Genomic DNA, 22,183 nt, shown 5'->3' with positions numbered 1-22,183 from the left:
CACCTTAATCAAGTGGTTAAATTTTCCCTCACCAGTACTATGAGTTGATGGAAACCATATGCCCCATGACATGGTATGATGGGAAGGGCATCTCACTTCCATGGCAGTGTTCTATAACCCCAATAGAATCATGAAAAAATGTTAGTTAAAATCCAAATTGAGGGACATTCTACAAAACACCTGGCTAGTAATCCAAATTATCAAGACTGAGAAACAAGAAAAGATTCAGAAACAAGGAAAGGTTGTGAAAAAAGAAAGACAGATTAGAGGAGACTAAGAAAAGATGACATCTAAATGCAATGTAGTACTGGATTGGATTTTGGAAAATAAGAACAGTAGTGAAGAAACTAGTGACATTCAAATAAAGTCTATTGTTTAGTTAATAGTGTTGTGCCACTGTAGATTTCTTAGTTTTGATAAATGTTTCATGTTAGATAAAAGGTTAACATCAGGGGAAGATGGCTGATGGGTATGTGGAAAATCTATGTACTATCTTTACAACTCTGTCAAAAATATGAATGGTTTCCAAAAAAAAGTTTAAGAATAAAGGTTTAATGAATATGAATGAGTAGCTAAGAAAAGAGCATATTACTAGTAAAAGATGGAGGGTGTAATGAGTGTTGAAGCTGGATGGCATGAAGACTAAGGATGTAGAAGGTTTCAGAGAAAGGTGAAAAAGGAATGGTTTGGAACAGCATTACGGAAAAAGAAGAAAAGGTCAGACTATCAACTCAGCCTTCCAGTCTAACATTTATTTGACTTGATGCTATCGCTATGTCTGGAGATCAAATAAGAATTGAAAAGTGTTCACTGCATTTGGCAATTATCTGATCCAAGTATTACGTGGTCCACTGGTCCTGACTGGAAGGGCCATCATCCTTGAAATCTGTCAATATCAATCACTTACCTTCCATTATCTGTGGCAAATCTATGCTGTTTCCTGCTTCAAAGTTTGCAGCATCTGTGGACAAAGTTTTACAAGTGATCTCAGGAAGCCCACAAATCCTAAGTTTTGCATAATAAGGATGACTGACATATTTGGAACCTAGTAAAGTACTCTGCTCATATTTCTAGCTTTTCTCATCTGTGCATGCCTCCTATCAAGGGGAATGTTTTTCTACAAAGTGTCATAAACATTAGGTCAAAACAGCCAAAATTTTAACAAGGAAAGAATTTTTTAAATAAAAAACTAAACTTTATTGTGTGCCTAATAAGTGTTCAAACTAGTAATAGAATATGATATATAAATTATCTCAGCCAAGGATAATTTTTCATGTGTGAAAAAGAAATCATGTAAAATTAGAGACACTGGTAAATACTACTCACTGTACTAACTGAAAAAATTTAAAATGTTCACTACATTAAATTTAAGATTTGGGAAAAGCAGGGGCCAAAAAGAACACAAAGAAAAAAGTTTTAAGGGACTGATACATGGATTCTTACACAATAGTTTTAGACACTTTTTTTTTTTTAGACAAAGTCTTAATCTGTCACCCAGGCTGAGTGCAGTGGCATGACTGGCTCACTGCAACATCAGCCTCCTGGGTTCAAGCTATTCTCCTGCCTCAGCCTCCCAAGTAGCTGGGATTACAGGTGCGTGTCACTGCGCACAGCTAATTTTTTGTATTTTAGTAGAGATGTGGTTTAACCATGTTGGCCAGGCTGGTCTTGAATTCCTGATCTCAAGTGATCCACCCATCTCGCCCTCCCATAGTGCTGGGATGACAGGTGTGGGCCACTGTGCCAGGCCTACATACTTAAAAAATCCAACCCATGGTTTATTGATAGTGGTGAAGTGCCAGTACACACCCACAGCAGAGTCACAACTGCAAAGGGACGGCCATGTAACAAAGGAGCGTGACAAAGGAGCACAGAGCAAACACGGCTCACCACAACCAGCAGAGCAACTCGACTCTGCACGAATATTCATCACAAAGCTCCAAAAAAAAAAAAAACTCTAACTTTTCAGAAGGGTCTCGCTTGACAGATCAGTCTGACAAATGCAACTAGAATTAGAATGTAATGATGATAGACACGTGAAAGATAGATGCTATGATTAGATCGACAGATAAAATGATAATAAATGTGTTGTAGACACCAAATGTAAAATTTCAGTTTATAATACCTATTAGGATAAAAAAATGAAAAGACTTTTCCTTAAGACCAAATTTGAATACTAAACAGTAGAAAAACAGCTACAATGAAACAACAGAACAGTTTCTTCAGTTCTTCACTCCAGAGTAAAGTGCTTTATATGTAATATCAGTCCTGCTCCCAGAGAATTAAGTTGGAGTAGGCATCATGAATAGATGAACTAATTTGTTTAAAAGTACACAGCAAAAATGACTGGGCCAAATCAAATCCTACTAGATTATTGTATGCAGTATAGAAGACATCCAGTGAAAATGTACACAGGCATGCTGAGACTGTCCTAAAAGATATTTTTTAATTTTTTAAGAGGCAAAAAAATTACAAGCTAGACACAAAAGCAAATGAAGAATTTGAACAGATGGAACTTATAGGCTTATTTTAAATGGTCCTTGACTAATAATGGAACTTTAAAAACTAACACATTCATATTTCTGTAGTAATTATCTTCAAATGAAACATGTGCAATATTCTCATACAATTTAAAATTTTAGCCAAATTTAGGCCGGGTGCGGTAGCTCAAGCCTGTAATTCCAGCACTTTGGGAGGCCAAGGCGGGTGGATCACGAGGTCAAGAGATCAAGACCATCCTGGTAAACATGGTGAAACTCTGTCTCTACTAAAAATCCAAAAAAATTAGCTGGGCATGGTGGTGTGTGCCTGTAATCCCAGCTACTAAGGAGGCTGAGGCAGGAGAATTGCCTGAACCTAGGAGGCGGAGGTTGCGGTGAGCCGAGATTGCACCATTGCACTCCAGCCTGGGTAACAAGAGTGAAACTCCATCTCAAAAAAAAAAAAAAAAAAAAAAAATTTTAGCCAAATTTAATGCATATACTGGGCATACAATTTATTGGGATAAAAGATACATTATATCTACATTTTAAAATCATTTCATTTTTATCAATAAATACAGATAATTTTACTCAGTTTTGACACTGTAATAACTGGGATTTTTTTAAAACTTTGTATTGAAATATACATATAGAAAAGTGCATGCATATTAATTATAAAGGGCAACAAATTTTCACACATTGAATATACCCAAATAACCATGTTTTGAATAATATGTGTACATCCAACTAAAGAGGAACTCTTTGGTCTGTCACATGCATGCCCAAATAGTATCAAAAACATTTGCTGGTATTTTTATCCTTTAGAAATATGTAACCATTTTTATTTTTTCTGAATTTCTTTTTTTAACCTACCAATTTGGAGAAGATGGATTCAATTGTAGGAAAATAAAAGTATCTAGTAACCTATGAATTTTACACTGAGCATATTCCACATCCTAGTTCATTATTTATCTCACCCAATACCAGATTGACTTACTAATTTACAAGCCAGTTGAGAGAGCTTTATTCCAGATTCTTTCTACAGGTCACTTCAGACACTAACAATAATTCCAACCATGTAAACTGAATTCTGCTTACATGGAGGAACTATGAAGAAATGGTGATCTGATCCTAAAACTTTATCAACATCCCTTATAGCTACAAGGGGGACAGGGTTAGCAAGCTTGGGACTAAACTAGAATGAAAATTAGCTTCTGAAACTTTCAAAGTCTTCTCAAAGAGGTGGGATCCTGAGCTGCAGAAGAACCAGGAGAACAAACTACGTCAATGATGCCTCAGTCTCAAAAAAGATATCTTCAACCTGTACCCATACACTCTTCACCCTCTCTGTGCTGTATCAGTTGTTTGTTCCATCCCTAACTAGATGATGCAAAATGAGAATTACTTATTAGCTAAAAAATCCAGGGGAAGGGGCAAATCTGACTGTAGGTATAGCTGGACCCAAGGACTCAAACAAAGCCATCGAAATCCAGCTTCTGTCTCCCATTCTCTGCATACACACCATTGTCAGACAGGCTCTCTCACGGTGTTCCTAAGATGGCTCCTCCTCATTCCAATTCAGTAGAAAAGACTAGGAGCTCTTGCCCCAGCATTCCCAGCCAGCCAAAGGTTCATTGTGTCTCATTGGCTCCAATCTGTTGGCAAGGCTTTCTCAGAACAAATAATTGTAATTTGTTCAGGAGATATGATATGCTAATTGTCTCAAACCTAAGCACATGTTCAACTCTTGAGTGGGGCATTTAACTAATACTACTTCATGGGCTAAAAGAGAAATGGGTATATAATCATCAGAAGAAGGGAAAATAGGCAATGAAAGAAAAATACTTCAAAGGTACTGTGACAATGTCCATTGGTAACCCTGTTAGGCACTGTGAGTTAGTGAACCTAGTTAATTTATAAAGACTTACACACAAGATGGCAAACCCATGTCAGTATTACAGTCTTCTCACTAAGAGTAGGGAGTCTTTCTTAGCACTTCTCCCCAAAAACACCTGTAAGTAAAAGGAAAAGAAGGAAGCTTAATTTGTTTGGGATGTTTTCACCAGAGAGATTAATCAATCTGTTATGTAAAAGATGAATTGACACGATTAATACATAAGACACTAGCCTCTCAGATTCCCAAAGGGGAACCCATGGAAGTCAGAACTGTGGTCTGGAAGGTTTGATTGCTCACTGAAAAGCTCTAAAATGCATTTGTTGTGGGTATAAAGAAATATAAAAAGAGAACTCCTTCAAAAGTAAAAATTCAAGAATAATATTACAACACGGGACACTCAGTAATGTTATTTATATTAAAATGAACCCGCCTGCTGCTGTTGCCTGAGCTGGGTATAAAGACATACTGAGCTTGAGCAACTACTCAAAAGGACCTCATTCCAATTTAGCAATTGCTACAAAGGCAAACATTAGGCACAGGTTTTCTTCAAAGAGTAAATAGAAAACAGTGGAGCTAGGTGCTAATCAAGGGCTAGCTTTTCTTAGCAGCTATTCAGAAAACACTGAGCAAGTTCTCAACAGTTCATGCTTTAAGTGCAGTGTTATAAATGAATGGGTAATCACAATATGCATGTAATCACACAGTGGTAGCATATAATAGCAATGGGTTAACTTTTCCTTACTGTTCATGGAACTCCCTCTGAAATTCTTTGTATCTTACATCAGTAGTGGAACTATTTATTATATGTATTGAATGAATAGATGCATGCATGAATGAAGGAAATGAATTAACTAGTAATAGAACTTTGTAAGTTTTCACACAGAGTAAATTTTCTATTACAAACTCTTAAGTGAAAAGTTGGAGCGTTCGCTCATTGTTGGAAAACAGATTTGTTCTGTAAGCTCATTTCAGGCTGTGTTATGATGTTATTATTTAGTAAGGCTATAACACCTATACCATCCCAGCCTATACAGGATGTTTAGACAAGTTAGAAAGGTGTCCCTTAAGAATGGATGAAGCCTCCGGGGCATGTAACTTGGTGAAAAGATGGAGCCTTTGTATAAAGATAAAAGGTGGTTCATTCTCTGGAAGACTTGGGGAGATGGAGAGAGACCCAGCTGATTTTCACCCCCACTACTTCATCTGGGTTGAAAGCATTAAATGGTACAGCTTTGGTCATCCTGCAAAAATACAGAAGAATTACAGAGAAAAAAGCAAAATCAAGAATTACTTGCTATTTTGTATTGTGGAGTCATTTCCCTAAGGATAGATTTTATTAATAAAAGATATAGTCAATAGTTGTTTTAAAAAACCGAATAGAATATATTTAAATGTTAAAAATTCCAATTTCCCTTTGTTTTTCAATCTACTTTTAAAAATCAACCTGATTTTTCCTGAATGCTAGGTGAAATACAAATTATGAAAAGGGTAATACACATACAATTCATATGTGATCACAAAGACTCTCTAGTCTAATCTTATGGAAATTTTTCAAATTAAAATGTTATTGGGTTCAAGCAATTCTCCTGCTTCAGCTTCCTGAATAGCTGGGATTACAAGCACACCACCACACCCAGCTAATTTTTGTATTTTTAGTAGAGACAACATGGTGAAATCCTTTTCACCATGTTGGCCAGGCTGGTCTTGAACTCCTGACCTCAAGTGATCCACCTGCAGTGAGCCAAGATCACACCACTGCACTCCAGCCTGGGCAACAGAGTGGGGAGACTCTGACTCGAAAAAAAGAAGTGTTATTGGTATCCCAAAGGTTATTTTTTACTTCTTCTTTTATATCAATAAAGGTTAGTTTTATTTGTTTACCCTATAACTTCCCAATGGCTACTGTAATCATCCAAAGTCCCCCATTCTAATTCTAAGAGATGGGGTACACTGAGAGCAAAAAAAAATGGAGAAATAGTGATGGAGAATGGTAATGGAACCTATTTTATCCTGAAGCAATAACAAAATTAATTCAATGTGCACAAAAAGATTCTGATTTGCAGCCAAAGGACTAAAAAGGTCTTTCTGTTTAGTTTTCATTAGGAAAGTATACATGCCACATTCTGTTCTGGCTAGCTTATAGCCATGAAATGAGCTTGCTCCTCTCACATGTTAGACTCTGCAAGCTGAGGCTTGTTCTGTGTGTTGGAATGGAAAGAAATGAACTGTGAGCCAGGAGATTTTGAGTTTCAGCTTTTAAATAGTTGTCTCCCAGTTTTCTTAGCTGGGGATTGGGCTAATAAGTGAGTATAATAATATCAGCAACTACCATTTTTGACAGCCTACTATGCCACGCACCTAGCACTAAATGAACACTTGAAATTATCTTATCCATTTCTTAGAAATCCAGTGAAGTAGGTGATTGTACAGGAGAGAAGTTAAAGCTTGGACCTATCAGGGTCCCAGAACTTGTCAGGGCCCAAGATAGGGTCAGAGGTTTCAAAAGTCAGTCTTGGATTGCTTCTTGCATACTTACATGCTAACTGATAAAGCAATCTGACAGGAATCTCAGACTAGAGCTGGGAAAAATTCAGGTTTTTTTTTTTCGCATACCCAAATGTGTTTATTCTAGAAGCATATATGGAGCTTTCCTAACATGTTAGTTAGAAAGAAACATGATTTTTCTCTTAATAAGCACACTTTAAGGATGGCCGTGTACACTTGGGGAATATAAATTATCACTGACAAATACATTGCTGTTCATATACCAGATATTTACATTTATCATAGTGTAGATTCAGATTTCATTTTACAGAACTCGTATTTTTCTTAAGAATTGATAGGATGCAAAGAAGAAAATGACATAGGCTGTAAAGCCAATTCCAAAAGAAGAATTCTAGAGGCATTTCAGAAAACTGCAGCATAGTGAAACAAATGGATGGTTTCTGAAGTGGTTGCTCTAAATGGGAGACAGTAGGTAGGTTGAGGCAGTTTTGTTTTTTAAATATGTGTCACCTGACCTCAGAGACACACTGATATGTGGTAAGTACTTATTTATTCCTTCATTCATTCAACAGAATGTATGGAGTGTTTATTGTTCTGAACACTGGAGATACAATAGCAACCATGATGGAAATGGTTCCTGTCTTCATGGAACATACATGGAGAGACAGAAAATAAACGAGCAGAAAAATACAGAAAATAATTCCAGAATGCCCTTCCAGAGAATAATGAATGGAGAAGGCAATACACTTTAGTTGGGCAGTCAGAAAAGGCTTTCCTGAAATTTGAAGGATGAGAAGAAATTAAATATGAGAAGAACCTTATTTACAAAGGCCCTGAGGTGGGAAAGTGTGACAAGTTCTGGAAACTGTGTGAATTGTGTATGAGAAACTAGGGGTAAAAACCCATAGCTAAGATCAGGAGCAAGACAAGAATATCCACTCTCCCCGCTTTCGTTCATAGGCAAGAAAAACAATAAAAGACATCAAGATTCAAAAAGATAATTTTAAACTATCTCTGTTTGCAGAAGACATGATCTTATACATAGATACTCTTAAGGAACCACAAAAAAACTACTTAAGGTAATAAATGAGTACAGGATAGTTATTGAATGTAAGATCAATATACAAAAATTAATTGTATTCTATACACTTGAAATGAAAAATCTGAAAATGAAGAAAACATTAATTTATCATAGCATTAAAAAATTAGGCCAGGCACAGTGGCTCATGCCCCTAATCCCCAGCATTTTGGAAGGCCAAGGTGGGTGGATCACTTGAGGTCCAGAGTTTGAGAACAGCCTGGCCAATATGGTAAAACTCCAGCTCTACTAAGAATACAAAAAATAGCTGGGCATTGTGGCATTGTGCCTGTAATCTCAATTACTTGAGAAGTTGAGGCAGGAGAATTGCTTGAACTCAGGAGGCAGAGGTTGCAATGAGCTTAAATCACACCACTACACTCCAGCCTGGGTGACAGAACAAGACTCTGTCTCAAAGAAAAAGAAAAGAAAAGAAAATACTGAGTAAATTTAACAAGGAAATGCAAAACTGGTACACTGAAAACTACCAAACATCATTAAAATTAATGAATGTCTAAATAAATGGAAGACATTCCATGTTGGAAGATTTAATATTAAGATGACAGTACTCCCCAGATTGATTGCCAGATTCAATACAGTTGTTATTAAAATCTCAGTTGCCATTTTAAAAAAGAAATTGAGAAGCTGATCTTAAAATTCACAAGAAAATTCAAGAAAACAAGAATAGCAATAAACAATCTTGAAAAAGAGGAGCAAAGTAGGACTCATACTTCCTGATTTCAAAACTTACTACAAAGTCATCATAATCAAGATAGTGCAGTACTGACTGACATAAATATGGATTTATAGATTACTGGAATAGATCTGAGAGTCCAGAAATAAACCAATGTGTCTGTAATCAATTGATTTTTCACAAGGGTGCCAAGATCACTGAATGAGGAAAGAATAACTTGTCTTTTCAACAAATAGTCCTGAGACAATCCACATCCAAAAGAATGAGGTTCTACCTCTTCTTCATACCATTTATAAAAACTAATTCAAAATGTCTTAAAGACCTTAATGTAAAAGCTAAAACTAAAACACAGAAGAAAACAGAAGTTTAAGTCTTCATAATTTGGGGTCAGGACATGATTTTTTTGGCTATGACACCACAAGCATAGAAAGAAAAAAATGGATAAATTTACCTTCATCAAAGTTATAAACCTTTGTTCCTCAAAAGATATTATCAAGAAAAGAAAAAGACAATTCACAGAATGGGGAAAAAATTTGAAAATAATTTATCTGATAAGGGACTTTATCAAGAATATAGAGACTTGTATCAAGGATAGGGGACTTGCATCAAGGGATTTGTATCAACAACTCTTGACTTGCATCAAGAAAGCTTTTTTAAAAATATATATAAATTCAGGGAGTACATATGCAGGTGTATTACATGGATGTATTATATAATGCTGGGGCTTGGGCTTCTAGTGAACCCATCACCCAAATAGTGACCATAATACCCAATATGTAGTTTTTCCAACTTTTGACCCCCTCTGCCCCTCTTTCTTTAAAGTCCCCAGTATCTACTGCTTCCATCCAAGAATATATGAAGAACTTAAAACTCAATAATAGAAAGATAAATAACCCAATTTCAAAAATTGTGAAAGGATTGGAATCAATATTTCTCCTAAGAAGGTATATGGCCAATAAGCACATGGAAAGACATTCAACATCATTAGCCACCAGAGAAATACAAATCAAATCTACAGTGAGAGAATGCTTTATACACACTAGGATGGCTATAATAAGAAAGATGGGTATGTGACAAGTACTGGCAAGGATGTGGAGAAATTGTAACTTTTATAATGGTTGGGTGGGAATATAAAATGGTACAGATGCTTTGGAAAATAGTTTGGCAGTTCCTGTCAAGATTAAATGTAGAGTTACCATATGACCTAGCAATTCTACTCCATGGTATATACTCAATAGAACTGAAAATATATCTTCACACAAAAACATGCCTATAGAAGCATTATTCTTAATAGCCAAAAAGTGGGATAAAAAAACCCTCAAATATCCATCAACTGGGGAAAAGATACACAATGCAGTAAATCTACACAATAGACTATTATTCAGCAATAAAAAGGAATGAAGTATTAAAATATGCTACAAGATGATAAACCTAGAAAACATTATGATAAGTCAGTATTGCTATTTCAAACAAAAATGCAGAGGGAGGGATAAGAGATTATGGGTAGAGATAAAATTGGAGATGTAGGTATCTGTGAGAGCCTAGAGCAGGCGTCCCCAAACTATGGCCCCGCGGGCCGCATGCGGCCCCCTGAGGTCATTTATCCGGCCCCCCGCCACACTTCAGGAAGGGGCACCTCTTTCATTGGTGGTCAGTGAGAGGAGCACAGTATGTGGCAGCCCTCCAACAGTCTGAGGGACAGTGAACTGGCCCCCTGTGTAAAAAGTTTGGGGATGCCTGGGCTAGAGGACTTTGCTGGCCATATTTGTGAAACTAGGATTTTTATACTAAGGGCAGAGAGAAGACCCAGAAGGATTTTAAGGGAAAAAAATCATATATGATTGACACATATTCCTTCTGGCTGCTGTGTAGAGAAGGCTTGGAGGAAGGCAAAAAAGGAAGCAGGAAGAGTGGTAGAAGACAATAACAGTAGCCCAGGTTATTTGATTCGGCAGATATTCCAAGAGAAATAGAGCTTTGAATAGATTTAAGATGTGTTTTGGAAATAAAACACTTATTTATATGTTTGTGTGTGTGTGTGTGTGTGTGTGTGTGTGTGTGTGTACACACACACATATATCTGTATCATAATCGTTTAAATTGAGCCAAAAATTTAAAGCAACTATTTGTTGAAAAAGTTGTTTTTGTTTTAAAAATACAGTGCTTGACATTTAAGAATTTGTAATGGACTAAATAATTTTCCTGGAGTCTCAATTCATTTAACATTATTCTTTTACTAAAGGTAATTTCTCTAAGGAATAAGCATATTGTTTAAATTTTATCCAGTTCTAAACATTTGAGATGGAATTAAATTCACTACAAGATAAAAAGTATTTATTAAACTATGAGTTCTAATTTGATAACTCTAACGGTACATATCATAAATGCTCACAAAATTTCCAAATTGGAAGGGATCCTAAAATTCACTTATTTAATCCACCAAATATTAAATTTTTGTACAACATTCCTGACAATCGGTCAGCCACATCTAGATATCCTGTCAATGCTGAATATTTATTAAGAAAGATACACTCAAATTTTGACATTTCTAAAGACTTGCTTTGGATATTAACATTTGTAGTGGATACTTCAAAACAAACATTTTGAAGCTATACCTATAGAAAAACTAGGAAAATATAATGTGGAAGTTAATAGTTTAATCCATTATAGTGGCTGTTACAAACATTTTGTCAAATGTGTTTCTTGATTGATTTTATCTTTACATATAAAGGAAGTAAATGTAGTCAAGAATCAGAGTTTCTTCTCTATTAAATAAACTGATCATCCATGAAAGTTTATATATAGCTACTAGCAAGAATTTACTACTGAAAATTTTAAACTGAAATAAATGAATCAGTTATCTGGCACCTACAGCAATAGCAGATTTATCTGGCAATGTTGAGCGATGAGTTATACCATACAAGTGAGTTTTACAAATAACCTTCTGTTGTAATCACTTGGTGGAGACTTTTTATCTTAAACCATTTCTCACTGAAATCTCTCTAAATCTGTCTAAGGTGTTGCAAAACTTCACTATCATAGCAAATCAATGAACATAATTTAAAAGATCCTGATGACTCAGGATCATTATAAAATACTTCCATGTAATGATGCTAGTGCAGTGAATAAAAATTAGCTTTCTCATCCACTAAATATTTCCACAGACAACAGGGTTGATGGACTTTATTGCCACATCAGGTGCCCTACAGAAGTGATCTCTTTTCCTTTTAGAAAGCCCTATGGCAAAATCTTTTGTGCCCCAATTATTTCAAAACTCTTTATTCTGATTTACTCCATAGATATACTCCCCTCAGCTTCTATGCACAAGTAGCCTGTCACCCAGGCTGGAGTACAGTGGCAGGATCTGGGCTCACTGCAACCTCCACCTCCCAGGTTCAACTGATTTTCATGTCTCAGCCTCCCTAGTAGCTGGGACTACAGGTGCACAATACCATGTATTTTTAGTAGAGATGGTCTAGAACTCCTGGCCTCAAGTGATCCACCCACCTTGGACTTGCAAAGTGCTTGGATTACAGGCAAGAACCACCACATCCGGCCTGTATGTATTTTTTTTAATGTATATTACACGTTGAAGCATAAAATATTGGATTGACATGAATAGTTTAAGATGTTTGTGCTTCTTGTGAACTAAAGAATTGAATTTGACAAGTAAAATGACCTGAAATCAATGTACATCTGAATTGCAAGCATTAGCTGTAGCTTTCAATTAACTAAGGGAGTAGGAAAAACTACCACGTGTATTACTATAAGGCCCACCTTAAACTAACAAGATAATCATTTTAAGAACTCTACAAGTGGTATGCATGAGCAGTTGCACTCAGATTGGAAGAGGTTGGTGAATAGTTATATTTTATGCTTGGTTATTGCTAAACTCAGTTACCTTTCCTGGATAAAAATGAATGAAAAAGCCTTGATAGAGACTTCATTTCAGCTGTTTGTTTCAAAAAGGCATTGTTTTAAAGACAATAAAGGCTTAAGATCTTCATATATATAAATCACTTAGATCCAAGTCAGAAACCCAGATGGACTCAGATATAGGCCACTTGAAGGCCTGTATTGAGAGGGAGTACCCAAGTGAGAGCCTCTGGGAACAGGACCTCAGATCAAGCTAGCTGCTGCCTAGGCAGATAAAAAGGCAAGTCATGATCCTATCCCTATCACTGGCTCTTGCCCTGTGGCTAGAGGTTTCTGGCCAGAGATTTCTGGCCAATCTCCCGACCTTGCTGTAAAACACAGGGGAACACAGTTTTCCTTTATCTAAGGCTCAGCAGAGCACTACTTGTTTCATCATACGCTTAGGCTCAACAGGCTGAAACAAAAATATTAACTTGAACCAAACGAATTTCATATTTTGGGAAATCAAAAATGGCTGATTAGGCTGGGCATGGTGGCTCATGCCTGTACTTCTTAGGAGCTGAGCACTTTGGGAGGCTGAGGAGGGCAGATTGCCTGAGCCCAGAGTTTGAGACCGGCCTGGGCAATACAGCAAAACCCCATCTCTAAAAAAAAAAGTACAAAAATCAGTCAGTTATGCTGGCACGTGCCTCTGGTCCCAGCTACTTGGGAGGCTGAGAGTGGGAGGATTTCTTGAGGCTCCAGGAGGCAGAGGTTGCAGTGAGCCATAACTGTACCATTAAACTCTAGCCTGGGCAACACAGCAAGACCCTGTGTAAAAGACAGGCTTGTTATCAGTAATTTCATATGGTTAAATCTAATATTTATAGTTCAGATCCACAGGATTTAATCAATTCTAGTTTTCTGTAAAATTATAATTACCATGCCTTACATGGGGTCATAGACATTTACTTTTAAATATGAAAAATGAGGCCCCAGAGAAGTTAAAGTGCCATGTGGTTAGGTTTAAAACAACTAAATGGCCAGTTCAATGGGCTTTTCATATTAGAAAGCTTTATGATGGAACTCCTAATGCTTTGGCCAACATTGCATATTTTAACTTTTTAAAATAACTAGCCAACAAATATAAAATGTGAGATTTTACACCAAAATCTGGATTGTCAGTTTCTCTTTAAAAATGGGGAAAACTCTGCCCTGAGTCCAGGATCAGGATTACAATGAAGCAAACCAAATATTCGGTGGGTGCAAATTGTCAAGGGGTGTCAAATAACTCAGTAATCAAGATAACACTTTATGTTAAAAAATTAGCCAAGCATAATTGTATGCACCTGTAGTACCAGCTACTCTGGAGGCTGAGGTGGGACGAATGCTTGAGCTGAGGAGTTCAAGGATATGGTAAGTGATGATCACCAAACAGATAGACTGCTAGCCAGACTAATAGAAAAGAAAGAAGAATCAAATAGATGCAATAAAAAATGATAACGGAGATATCACCACCAATTCCACAGAAATACAAACTACCATCAGAGATTACTACAAACACCTCTATGCACATAAAACAGTAAATCCAGAAGAAATGGATACATTCCTAGACACTTAAGCCCTCCCAAGACTAAACCAGGAAGAAGTTGAATCCCTGAATAGACCAATAACAAGGGCTGAAGTTGAGGCAGCAGTTAATAGCCTACCAACCACAAAAGGTCCAGGACCAGAACAGTTCACAGCCAAATTCTACTAGAGGTACAAACAGGAGTGGGTACCATTCCTTCTGAAATTATTCCAAACAATACAAAAAGAGGGAATCCTCCCTAACTCATTTTACGACACCAACATCATCCTGATACCAAAACCTGGCAGAGACTCAAAAAAAAACAAGAAAATTTCAGGCCAGTATCCATGATGAACATTGATGTGAAAATACTTAATAAAATACTGGCAAACCAAATCCAACAACATGTCAAAAAGCTTAACCATCACGATCAAGTCAGCTTCATCCCTGGGATGCAAGGCTGATTCAATGTATGCAAATCTATAAACGCAATCCATCACATAAACAGAACCAAAGACAAAAACCACATGATTATCTCAACAGGTGCAGAGAAGGCCTTTGACAAAATTCAAAGTCCTTTATGCTAAAAACTCTCAATAAACTAGGCATCAATGGAACATATCTCAAAATAATAAAAGCTAGTTATGGCAAACCCACAGCCAATATCATAATAAATGGGCAAAAACTGGAAGCGTTCCCTTTGAAAACTGGCACAAGACAAGGGTGTCCTTTCTCACCACTCCTGTTCAACATAGTACAGTATTGGAAGTTCTAGCCAGAGCAATCAGGCAAGAAAAAGAAATAAAGGGTATTCAATTAGGAAAGGAGGAAGTCAAATTGTCTCTATTTGCAGATGACATGATTGTATATTTTGAAGACTCCATCATCTCAGCCCCAAATCTCCTGAAAATGATAAGCAACTTCATTCAGCAAAGTCTCAGGATACAAAATCAATGTGCAGAAATCACAAGCATTCCTATACACCAATAATAGACTTAAAGAAAGCTAAATCAAGAGCGAACTGCCATTCACAATTGCTACAAAGAGAATAAAATACCTAGGAATACAACTAACAAGGGATGTGAAAGACCTCTTCAAGGAGAACTACAAATCACTGCTCAAGGAAATCAGAGAGGACACAAACAAATGGAAAAACATTCCATGTTCATGGTTAGGAAGATTCAGTATTGTGAAAATGGCCATACTCCCCAAAGTAATTTATAGATTCAATGCTATCCCCATCAAGCTACCGAAGACCTTCTTCACAGAACTGGCAAACCTGAAAAAAGCAAGCAATGGAGAAAGGAGTCCCTATTTAATACATGGTGTTGGGAAAACTGGTTAGCCATATGCAGAAAGCTGAAAATGGGCCCCTTCCTTACACCTTATACAAAAATTAACTACAGATGGATTAAAGATTTAAACATAAGACCTAACACCATGAAAAACCCTAGAAGAAAACCTAGGCAATACCATTCAGAACATAGGTATAGGCAAGGACTTCATGACTAAAACACTGAAAGCAATGGCAACAAAAGCCAAAATAGACAAATGAGATCCAATTAAACTTAAGAGCTTCTCCACAGCAAAAGAAACTAATAGAATGAACTGGCAACCAACAGAATGGGAAAAAATTTTTGCAATCTACCCATGTGACCAAGGGCGAATATCCAGAATCTATGGAGAACTTCAACAAATTTACAAGAAAAAACAAATAACCCCATCAAAAAGTGGGTAAAGGATATAAACAGACACTTTTCAAAAGAAGACATTTATGAGGGCAACAAACATAGGAAAAAGAGCTCATCATATTGGTCATTAGAGAAATGGAAATTAAAAAAAACCACACTGAGATACTGTCTCACACCAGTTAGAATTGTGATCATTAAAAAAATCTGGAGACAACAGAGGGTGTGGAGAAATAGGAATGCTTTTACATTATTGGTGGAAGTGTAAATTAGTTCAACCATTGTGGAAGACAGTGGGATGAGTCCTCAAGGACCTAGAAATAGAATTACCATTTGACCCAGCAATTCCATTACTGGGTATATACCCAAAGGATTTTAAATCGTTCTATTATAAAGACACATGCACACATATGTTCACTGCAGCACTGTTTACAACAGCAAAGACTTGGAACCAACCCAAATACCCATCAATGATAGACTGGATAAAAAAAATGTGGCACATATACAGCGTGGAATACTATGCAGCCATAAAAAAAAGATGAGTTCATGTCCTTTGCAGGGACATGAATGAAGCTGGAAACCATCATTCTCAGCAAACTGACACAAGAACAGAAAACCAAACACTGCATGTTCTCACACATAAGTGGGCGTTGAACAGTGAAAACACATGGACACAGGGAGTGCAACATTACACACTGGGGCCTGTTGGGGGGCAGGGGGTCGAGGAGGGATAGCAGGGTATGGGGGAATTGGGGAGGGATAACATTAGGAGAAATACCTAATAGAGATGATGGGGGAATGGATGCAGCAAACCACCATGACATATATATACCTATGTAAAAAACTCCTGCATGAGCTGCATTTGTACCATAAAACTTAAAAGTATAATTAAAAATTAATGAATTAATTTTAGTTTTGATGATCTAATTTTTTTTTTTTTTGAGATGGAGTTACACTCTTGTTGCCCAGGCTGGAGTGCAATGGCATGATCTCAGCTCACTGCAACTTCTGCCTCCCAGGTTCAAGCAATTCTCCTGCCTCAGCCTCCTAAGTAGCTGGGATTACAGGGATGCATCACCACACCCAGGTCAGGCTGGTCTCGAACTCCTGACAGGTGAGCCACCTGCCTCAGCTGGGATTACAGGCATAAGCCACTGCACCCAGCCATCTCTTTTTTCTTCGGATGTTTGTGTTTTTGGTGTCATATCTAAAAAGCCATTGTTTAATCCAAGGCGTAATCGTTTATGCCTATGATTTCTTGTGAGAATTTTTTTTTCTTTTTTTAATTTGAGAGACAGAGTCTCACTCCATCACCCAGGCTGGAGTGCAGTGGAATGATCTCAGATCACTGCCACTTCTGCCTCCTAGGCTCAAGTGATTCTCGTGCCTCAGCTACCTGAGTAGCTGGAATTCCAGGTGTGTGCCACCATGCCTGGCTTCTTTGATCAATTTTGAGTTAATTTTTGTACAGACAGTCCCCAATTTACAATAGTTCAATTTATGATTTTTCAACAGTACAATGATTTGGAAGCAATAAACCTTTAGTAGAAACTGTTTATTTCTGTCAGCATTTCTGTTTTTCACTTTCAATAGAGTATTCAATAAATTAGATAAGATACTCAACACCTTATTATAAAATAAGCTTTGTGTTATTTTGTCCAACTGTAGGCTATTTTAAGTATTCCGAACATGTTTAAGGCGGGCTAGGTTAAGCTATTGATACGGTTTGACCATATTACCCAAATCTCTACTTGTATTGTATCTTCCAGAATTCCCATGTGTTGTATGAGAGACCCAGGGTGGGGGGTAATTGAATCATGGTGTTCAGTATTTCCTGTGCTATTTTCATGATAGTGAATAAGTCTCATGAGATCTGATGGGTTTATCAGAGGTTTCCACTTTTGCTTCTTCCTCATTTTATCTTGCTCCCACCATGTAAGAAGTGCCTTTCACCTCCCACCATGATTCTGAGGCCTCCACAGTCATGTGGAAGTCTAAGTCCAATTAAACCTCTTTTTCTTCCCAGTCTCTGGTATGTCTTTATCAGTAGTGTGAAGACAGACTAATACAGCTATGATGCTCAGTAGGTATATTAAATGCATTTTTGGCTTAAGATATTTTCAACATATGATGGTTGTGAGGCAGGGTGCAAATTTATTCTTTTGCAAAATTGGCTATTCAGTTGTCCCAACACCATTTTTTCAAAAGACTATTCTTGAATGTCCTTGGCACCATCATAATCAATATCATGTGTCTTAATAAAATACCAAGTTATAATGTTATAATGGTAATTCTATACATGTATTCCTGATAAGTGGAAGATTTCAATATTCTCATATTTAGAATACTTTAAAAGAATTTCAGATGCAGTTTCCATTTTAGACTATTTTAATCATCAGTTTGATGCAGTTATTGCCCATCCTGAATAAACCTCCTTGTCAAGGTTCTTTTCATATCATGTAAGAATTTGATACCGAACTTTTATAAATTAGAATGTTTTCTGTGGCATGTAAGAGAAATTTCAATCACATTGGCTTAAACAAAAGTGAAAACTATTATCTCTTATAAGAGGAACTACATAAAAGGTAATAGAGCAGTATCCTGAGTTAGTTGACTAAGTGGCTTAATGTTATCTTCAAGGAACAGATTTCTTCTTCCTCTCCTTTTTTTATTCTGCAATTCTGGTTTCATCATCACAATGTTAGAAACATTTCTTTTACAATTCTAGCAACACATTGAGATGCAACAACTTCTAGAGAAAATTAAAAAAGACAGAGAATCACTTCCAATATAAACTCTCTGTATACCAATATTTTGCATATCCAGTTAGAACAAATTCAGATGAAGAGGCAGACACAACATAAGATAGAAATAAATAAATGTTCATCTGATTTTATTCTGCATAAAAAAGAGGATGGCTGGGTTAGATTGTATTATTGATTAAAATATTTAGTGCTCCTTGCAGAAGTATTACAGATTCTCATATCCTTTATCCTTGATGTCATATTTGGTTATGTGATTAGTGTACATTTCACTTTGAAACAGAAGCCATAAGACTCACTGAATGGTTCTATTGTGTTCTTTCCCTTCTGCCACAATACAAAAAAAAGTCCCAAATAGTAGCTGTTTCTTTAATCCATGTTTGGGAATTAAAGTGATGGGAATAGCCACAGCTAGCCCTTGAAAAACAAGCAAAGTAAGAAATAAACCTTTGTTAATTATGAGATTATAAAATTTGAAAATTTTTGTTAGCACTATATAACTTTGCATAAGTTGACTGATAACAGAAATTGGTACCAGGAGTGGGGTGCTGCTTGAACAGAACTTCACATGGCACTGGCTTTGGGGTTAGGTGGCAGGTGGAAAGGAGATAGTAGATAGAGACAAGGCGATATATTTTGCAGTAGGAAAACTTTAAGGAGAATTGATACCCACAATTTAAAAGTTAGAAAATGGAAACAAAAAGCATGTGGCCTTAGGTGAAAAAGTTGAAATAACAAATGTTATGGGCAGATTTTCTTGCTGTTACCTACATTCATCAAGCAAAACAAAACAATTCAGAAAAGAATTGGCCATTTTGCAAGCAGAAATGAAAGAGAGAATATCAGAATTTCTGAGAGTTGCAGGATTGGAAAACAAAATCAGTTCTTAAATCTCAATACTAAGTTCTAAATATAAATCTAGAATTGAGGAAATTTTAAGTTCAATACTTAATGTGGTCATTGCATTCAACAAATATCTGAATAATTAAGGTGACATTCAGTAAGTCATTTTAGTTGAAAAAGATAGCATTGGAAAGAGGTAAAGAAGTGATTATACGCAAAACCAATTAATTATCCACGTGTCAGCTATATGTCTATAGAGACAGTGACATGCCTAGAGATAGAGACAGAGGAAAAAAAAACTTGATATAACTATTGGCACATGAAATGGACAAGAATCAAATATTAAATCTAAGCTGTTTATGACAAATTTGTACTGACAAGAGAGTCATTTGCTACATAAAAAGATGCTGTGTCAGACTTAAATCAACTTTTACATTACAACTTTCATGAGTAGGAGGCAGACTGAGAAAGCCACACAACCCTCAAGGAAGGCATATTCTCCAGTCTCCTTTCCAGATGTGGCTAAGAAAGATCATGAAAAAGAAGGTGAGCAAAAAGCCATGGAGAAAAATGCCCTTAGAAGCAACTCTTAAGGAGCATAAACAGTGACTAATCAAAGAAACATTCCTCATCCCCAGGTTAAGTGGCCCTTATGGAGTCTAAGATTTTAGAATATATATGACCTAATGACTGCTATGCCTCTCATTCTTCCCCAGGGAGGAAGACTTTACTCCAGTTTGTTGAAATTATCCATCCCTGTTCCACTTTTGTATATTAAACTTACAGCAAATAGATTCTTCATCTTTTTTAGCTCTTAAGTCTCTGGATCAGAGGAATCACATCCATGCTTTATAGAGAGACTGTCACAGTATCATGAACTTTGAGCCTGATACTATGATTGGATGGGACAATTGAATTGTCTTCTTTAGGTAGAGAAAGAGTAAATTTTGCATGTAGAAGGAAAGCAGTGAAAAACCAAATACCATACGTTCTTATAAGTAGGAGCTAAGCTATGAGGACATAAAGGAATAAGAACAATATAATGAGCTTTGGGGACTTGTTGGGAAGGTTGAGCAAGGGGTACGAGATAAAAGACTACATGTTGGGTACAGTGTACACTGCTCTGATGATGTGTGCACTAAAATCTCAGAAATCACCACTAAAAAACTTACTCATCTAATCAAAACCCACCTGTACCCTGCAAACTATTGAAATTTTTTAAAATTTAAGTTAAAAAAACAAAGAAAAAAACCCACAAATACATTGTATAGCTGTACAAAAATATTTTTGTTTATATCCTTATGCTATAAGCTTTTTTCTACCTTTGTGTACTTTTTAAACTTTTTTGCTAAACATTAAGACACAAACGCACACATTAGCTTAAGCCTATATAGGGTCAGAATCATCAATGATTCTGCAGTGGAAATTTTTCAGTCCCATTGCAATCTTATGGGACCACTGTCATCTATGGTCATGACAATCAGTTGTTGACCAGAACATCATTATGCAGCACTAGATTGGATTTCTGACCTTTGGATTCTTTAAATACATCTATGGAGGCTGTAATATACAAAGGAATACTTTGATTCTATAATGAATTTCAAAGACTAAAAAGTTAAAAAAAAAAAAAAGTCATCTTTTAGGACAGGGCCTGACACAGCTCTTATCTGCCCACCCAAATCTACACAAATTAATAACATCCTTTCTTCTTAAATATATGTAACATCTGACTAAATAATACTCTTATCTCAAAAATCAACTAGAAAACCTGCAGTTCCCAATACACTGAATAAATGATGTAATTATCTCAAAATTCAGCTGGAAAACGCAGTTCCCAATACACTCAGTTTAAATTAACCTTATAATACACAAGCCCTGTATACTACATTCATATTTGCATGCATTCTCAAATTAAAATAATTTGTTATAGACTAAAAAACTAAAATGCATCCTTTGAGTTTCTTTTACACAAATGGTTTTAATATCATATATTGAATATTTTTTATATACCAAAGAAGCTTCTAAATTAAATCCATTCTGTTCGCAGCATGTTGCAATTAAATACAAGTATTTGAGGCAAAAAATGAGACAGGTTACCCATAACAATCTACATTTTGGTTGAATATGGCAACAAAAGGACGTGGTTATTAGAGCACTAATGGCATATCTATCAGTATATTCCAACCCGAAATGGAAATCAGTATGTGAAAACTTCAGATTTTATTGGATTAACATTATTTATAACACTCTCTAGATGTTCTTATATGTTGAAAAGTTTACCTAAGATTATATTATAAAGAAAATCGTATTTCTAGCACTGGTTCTACTGTTTATAAAAAGGATTGCTTTCTGGCAAACTAAAGAATGAATTCCTAAACAAGTAAATAAAGAGAAAACAAAGCTGCCAAAGTCTTTTTGCAGATTTACATTTTTCTGTTTAGTGTTTATATTTTACCCTAAAGGACATAGAAGGAATATATTCTGAAAAACACAAGGACTAAAAAAAGCCCAAACAAAACAATGAAAGAGATAAACAAATGAGGGGGAAGAGTGAGGAGGGTAAACTAAAAAGCTACAAAAATTCAATAAATGTTAAGTAACTTAATTCTAATCCCATATCAGGAGAGTGGCAGATTGCCTAAGCAATACAACACAGAGATTAATTTTTGCTCTACACAAGTCTAAGCCCTATTTTTAATAGAACGATTTTACTTCCTAAATATAGCTACAATTAATGAATACAGATCTCTTTCTGGAATACTTATATTTAGAGGGTGAAAGGAGGAAGAAGAGCCAGCAAAATAGTTCCAG

General features: G+C 36.2%; 1 protein-coding gene across 11 annotated transcripts in view; it reads right to left on the bottom strand.

Annotated features, from left to right (window-relative positions):
- The window catches only part of LOC120367205 (protein GVQW3-like), a 693,292-nt gene that overhangs the window by 658,874 nt on the left and 12,235 nt on the right, over positions 1-22,183 (bottom strand). For 6 of the 11 annotated variants that reach the window (XR_012518797.1, XR_012518798.1, XR_012518799.1 and 3 more), the window contains exon 2: positions 908-961. The exons of 1 other annotated variant lie outside the window; for it this stretch is intronic. Coding sequence is in view for 3 of the 10 variants with exons in the window: in XM_074404472.1 (XP_074260573.1) it covers positions 908-961 (54 nt within the window). In the remaining 7 variants the exon portion in view is untranslated. Of the gene's footprint in view, positions 1-907; positions 962-4,408; positions 4,493-22,183 lie in introns of all 11 variants that reach the window. 4 more of the 11 variants (XR_012518800.1, XR_005581633.2, XR_012518801.1 and 1 more) reach the window with 1 other exon arrangement.

Source organism: Saimiri boliviensis, chromosome 8 (genome assembly GCF_048565385.1).
Source record: "Saimiri boliviensis isolate mSaiBol1 chromosome 8, mSaiBol1.pri, whole genome shotgun sequence".
Classification (NCBI taxonomy): domain Eukaryota; kingdom Metazoa; phylum Chordata; class Mammalia; order Primates; family Cebidae; genus Saimiri; species Saimiri boliviensis.
Note: the sequence above shows the minus strand (reverse complement) of the source record. Positions and strands in the feature narration are given on the sequence as shown.